General features: G+C 37.2%; 1 protein-coding gene across 1 annotated transcript; it reads right to left on the bottom strand.

The window, feature by feature from the left end:
- Positions 1–533: 533 nt before the first annotated feature.
- On the bottom strand, positions 534–3,656 carry GLC (HXXXD-type acyl-transferase family protein). Its single transcript, XM_089166872.1, has 2 exons — positions 3,024–3,656; positions 534–1,627 (listed from the first exon to the last, which is right to left on the bottom strand). The coding sequence occupies exons 1-2, from the start codon at positions 3,477–3,479 to the stop codon at positions 671–673; spliced, it is 1,413 nt and encodes a 470-aa protein (XP_089022998.1). The 5' UTR covers positions 3,480–3,656; the 3' UTR covers positions 534–670.
- Between the last annotated feature and the right edge of the window lie 637 nt (positions 3,657–4,293).

The following is a 4,293-nucleotide window of genomic DNA, read 5'->3' as shown; positions in this document are numbered from 1 at the left end:
CGAATTCATAAAGACATACAACATGGCATTTAAGGTGTTTATAAATGGGGTCATCGTTGGAGATCAAGTCATCTAACTTTACTAACCGGCAAACGGACTTTCACGGATCAAACTGTGAACGGCAAATGAACATTCCGGGTAATGGGTAGGTGAGTAGGTCGTTGTCCCTTAAGCAATCACGGAAAGAAGGCAAATAAAGGTTGTTGTTTGTAAGATACCGGCGATTTTCTAGTGAAATGTTGTAATTTCAAGTATGACGATGATTTTTTTAAGTGGAGATCTATCATGAATATTAAAATCGCTGAAATATATTTCAAGCAAGTTCATTTTGTCTTGCCACCTTGATGCTACTATCATGCAACTCCAAAATATATCTGAATTCGAATCAACACTAAAAATATCAAAATAAGTAAATATTTGAAATAAGTTCAAAACTTTTGAGACAAATGTAACAATTGCAAAAATAAATATAGATTTTACTGCTTAAAATCTCCATATGCAGTACATTCACTACACACACACATTTTTTCCAATATTGCTTACATCAATTATCACCTTTACTGGGATAAGTGAAAACAATAAAATGATACACAATCTAAGCCAACTTGACCCTTTGAAGCCTTGTTGTGTACGTACTTTTGCTCCATAGAAACCATCTCATAAAAATAACTCAAGAGAGAGACATATATAAATATATGTTATGGAGGGGGTTATTGAAGAGGGTTTGGAACTTCTCCATTTCCTTGCATGGAAGAGCCACTAGAACGTTAACCCCATTATCACTGCCAGCCTCTTCAATGTCTGGGAAGAACAATATAATGTTATTGTTCTTCCTATGATAAACCACTGGACAACTGTACTTTGGTTTCCCCCAAGGGTACTTCACATTAGAAAACCCTAATTTCCACCATGATGATATAAGGAGATCACCATGAGGAAATCTCTTACTTGTTGCCCCACAATCAATAGCAGACCTTATATACTGATCAGTCATTCTTGTGGCTCCCTCTGATACTATTTCCACTAAGTGGGAAAATGAAGCAGCTTCAATTTCACCAATAGTGGCACAAGCATATGCAGCTAGGACACCATTTCCAACATAAGATGGAGGGAGAGGTGGACAAAGTCTTGACCTAATATCTACTGCATAAAGAAGAGTTGAAGCTTCCTCTTGGTGTCCTTCTGTGTCTCCTGAAAGGGCCCTGCAACGCCATACATAGGCTGTAACAACATTGAAGCTACTTATGGAACGAGTGTTGATGGTACCACTATTGTTGCTTAACCCAAGTTTTGCTTTCTCTTTTAGATCCAAAATGTCTTTGGAACTAAACCTAAAAATCTTGAAATCAAGGTCATCTGGTTTAGCCTCAAATAGTGCTGCTGGATGGTGAGATGAGCCTCCTGATGGTGGCATATTAAACTCTACTAGCTCAGGATGAGGAAACATGACACAAGGAGGAGATCTAGCCTCTAGGAGTTGACGATCATTACAAGGTGTAATAGCTAGAGGCTTGTCAGCAGCAAGAGAAGCAAGATTTTCCAGGAAATGTTTGAAGCTGATGCCATCGAATGTTACATGATTGGTTGACAAACCCATGCTGAAACCTCCACATTTGAATGATGTTACCTACCAAAACAAACCCATAACCCCATTAGTTGTACACATTCACTGTCTAATAAAAATTGGAAAAAAAATCAAATTAATGTAAAGAGTCACTAAATGCATGCAAGGATTTACATAAATATATTTTGTGCATGGATACTAATCCTTTACAAATAATTTTCAAGTACAAAGTGAAGCTTGTCCTTCCCTCACCATCCCAAACTACCTCACCCACCCATCACTAGCATTAAGTTCTGCCTATTTTTGCTACTTTATCACCATTGAACATGACCCAACTCCATAAATAGGGGAAAGTGGTTGTGATCAGCTCAGCTCCTCAGTGTGAACATGTAAGGCATGATCTACACTTACATTGAGATAAACCCTGGCAGCAAGGATCAATTTTTTCATTGCACGGTTACAAATTTTCCATTGATGATTTGCTGATTAATGGTTGTACTTGTTTGTAGGACTCAGTCTTTTGGCACTTCACCCTACTGGCATTATCTTGATTTGAACCATAAGGTCCTCACCATGTGGAACCATTTATGGATGACACTAAAGTTGAAACAAAATAGACAGTTGAGGTGAATCCTATTAAACCATAAATGCAGATGGTAAAAGTCAGCAAATCCCCCCCCCCCCCTCCCTACCTAACCCCCAAAAAAAAAACTCAAAACTCGGAAGCTGAAGCCCTGAAGAGCTGAATTGAAAGGAAGATAAAATAACAAAGAAAGGAAGAAGATACATCTCAAGTGTTTTCTTTTGAAAAATTTGCTAAACTGGATAATACAATAAAATAAAAAAACAGAACAAGTTTGGACCCAAAATCAAATAAACAAAAAAGAGTCTAATTTGTCAAAAATTATAAATGAAGATTCATAATTTATATGTGAGACAAATGGTGGTGTTTTTTTTCTAAACACGGAAAACCAGTGCAAAATCCAAGAAAATGGTAATCTCCAGTTGGATCATAAACTCTTTATTTATCCATCAGAAGAAGCAACCTAACTCCACCTATTCCAACCCCAGGGAAACTTTTGCTGTTATTACGTGGGTTGCAAAAACTTAGCTACAGCTTCCTGGACAGTAAACAATAGTTTTTCTGCCTCTAGCATTTCTCTAGAGAGCTTATGTGAATCACTATTTGACAAAAAAAAACTACCTGGACTGTAAGGAAAAGAAATAGAATCTTCAAGGACACTTTAGAAATTATGATATCTAAGAAGGTATATATGGAGAAAAAAGAAGAAAATTAATAAAGAAAAACATTTCTTTGGCTGCAAACCCAAGTAAGAGGATTGTTCCTATAACCTGAGAGTAGCAGCAAAACTTTTCTTTCCACCCAGCTCACCTGTGTTTGTGTGTGTGGACATGTTATTGTTAACATAGTACGATTTGAAGTCTACTCCTTGTGTACCTGAGCAAAACAAAGCGGCTGGTTATCTGGCTCGAAGTTTTCTGGATTCACCATGATCAGCTGAATAAAAGCTGGGTTGGGGTAGACCAAGTCACCAATCTCTTGCAGTGACACTTCACTCTCAGCCACCGCAAACTCAACTCCAGCAGCATTGCAGTCGATCTCCATCCGGCCCTTCTGGGAATCCAATTTCAACCTTCCGGCCAAAAAATCATATGGCACCAGAATTTTCCCAAGGGCAGTTTTGATTTTCTCAGCAACAGCTTCTGGTGGGAAATTTGGGTTGGCTGGAAAGAAGTGAACAGTCTCTACATGGAAATTAAGAACTTGGTCTATGTTTGACAGAAACATAGACCTTCTCTTAGTTTTCTCTAAGGGGAAGATTGTTGAAGAATGCTGTAGAGTGACCTTCAGGTCCTGAATGATCGAGGCAGGTTCTTTGTAAAGGGTTCCCATGATTGCAGATAAGATGTTTCATGGGAAAAAATGTTGGAGTTCTATGTTTATACTTCGAAGCCACTGAGAAAGTGGTTGAAGAGCTTAATGAAGATACGTGGCTCCATTTGAAAGGTTACTCGTACATGTAGCCTTTAGGGTTCTAAAAGGAAAGGTTGGTATGCAGAATGTGATATGAAGGAGATGTCCATCAAAACCAGGGTTTTATCCGATCTTTGGATCTTGTTTGACCAAGGTCTCACTTTTCAACGTAGATAAATTACATTAAAAAGTCCTCCAACTCCAGTTGTTATCTTATGACCCAATTCTTGTATAATCTAAATAACCTGATTTGAAAATTTGTGATGGATCGACTCGTTTACTCGATTAAAATCTACATATGTACCTTACGGTCTCCTATGAAGTCAAATTGAAAGACTTGCGACTTTTCACTTTAAGTTTCTAGGTGAGAATTTTTTCTAACTTGCTTACCAAAAAAGAGAATTTTTCTAACTCTGTTCTGATGATTATTTGAGAGATGTTCATTATTTTCTTCTTCTATCTTGGGTAAAGTTTTTCTTCTTTTTATTTTCAATTTGTTTCGATTTTCTGTTGTTCTTTCTAATTAACACTACTTTACCAAATGGGTAGTTGCACAATTATACATCAAACTCACTGCATTTAAGTTAGTGACAAGTAGATCGAGATGTTACGTGTGACTAATTCGATATTTATAGACATAAGTACTATGGTATAGACCACAAATTAATGGGGCAGTTGAAACAACCAGAGTAAACTTAAAGAAAAATCTGGAAAAGATGGCTAATATGAATTC

The sequence above is a fragment of the Hakea prostrata genome, chromosome 8, assembly GCF_041222555.1.
Source record: "Hakea prostrata isolate BN-2017 chromosome 8, UWA_Hpros_2, whole genome shotgun sequence".
Classification (NCBI taxonomy): Eukaryota; Viridiplantae; Streptophyta; class Magnoliopsida; order Proteales; family Proteaceae; genus Hakea; species Hakea prostrata.
This window is presented reverse-complemented; position numbering and strand designations above follow the sequence as displayed.

Bases quoted from the DNA above. Each gene is read 5' to 3' on its own strand.
- GLC (XM_089166872.1), bottom strand. From the start codon at position 3,479: ATGGGAACCCTTTACAAAGAACCTGCCTCGATCATTCAGGACCTGAAG. The intron at 1,628-3,023 runs GTACACAAGGAG...TTGTTTTGGTAG, and splicing joins AGCCGCTTTGTTTTGCTCAG to GTAACATCATTCAAATGTGG.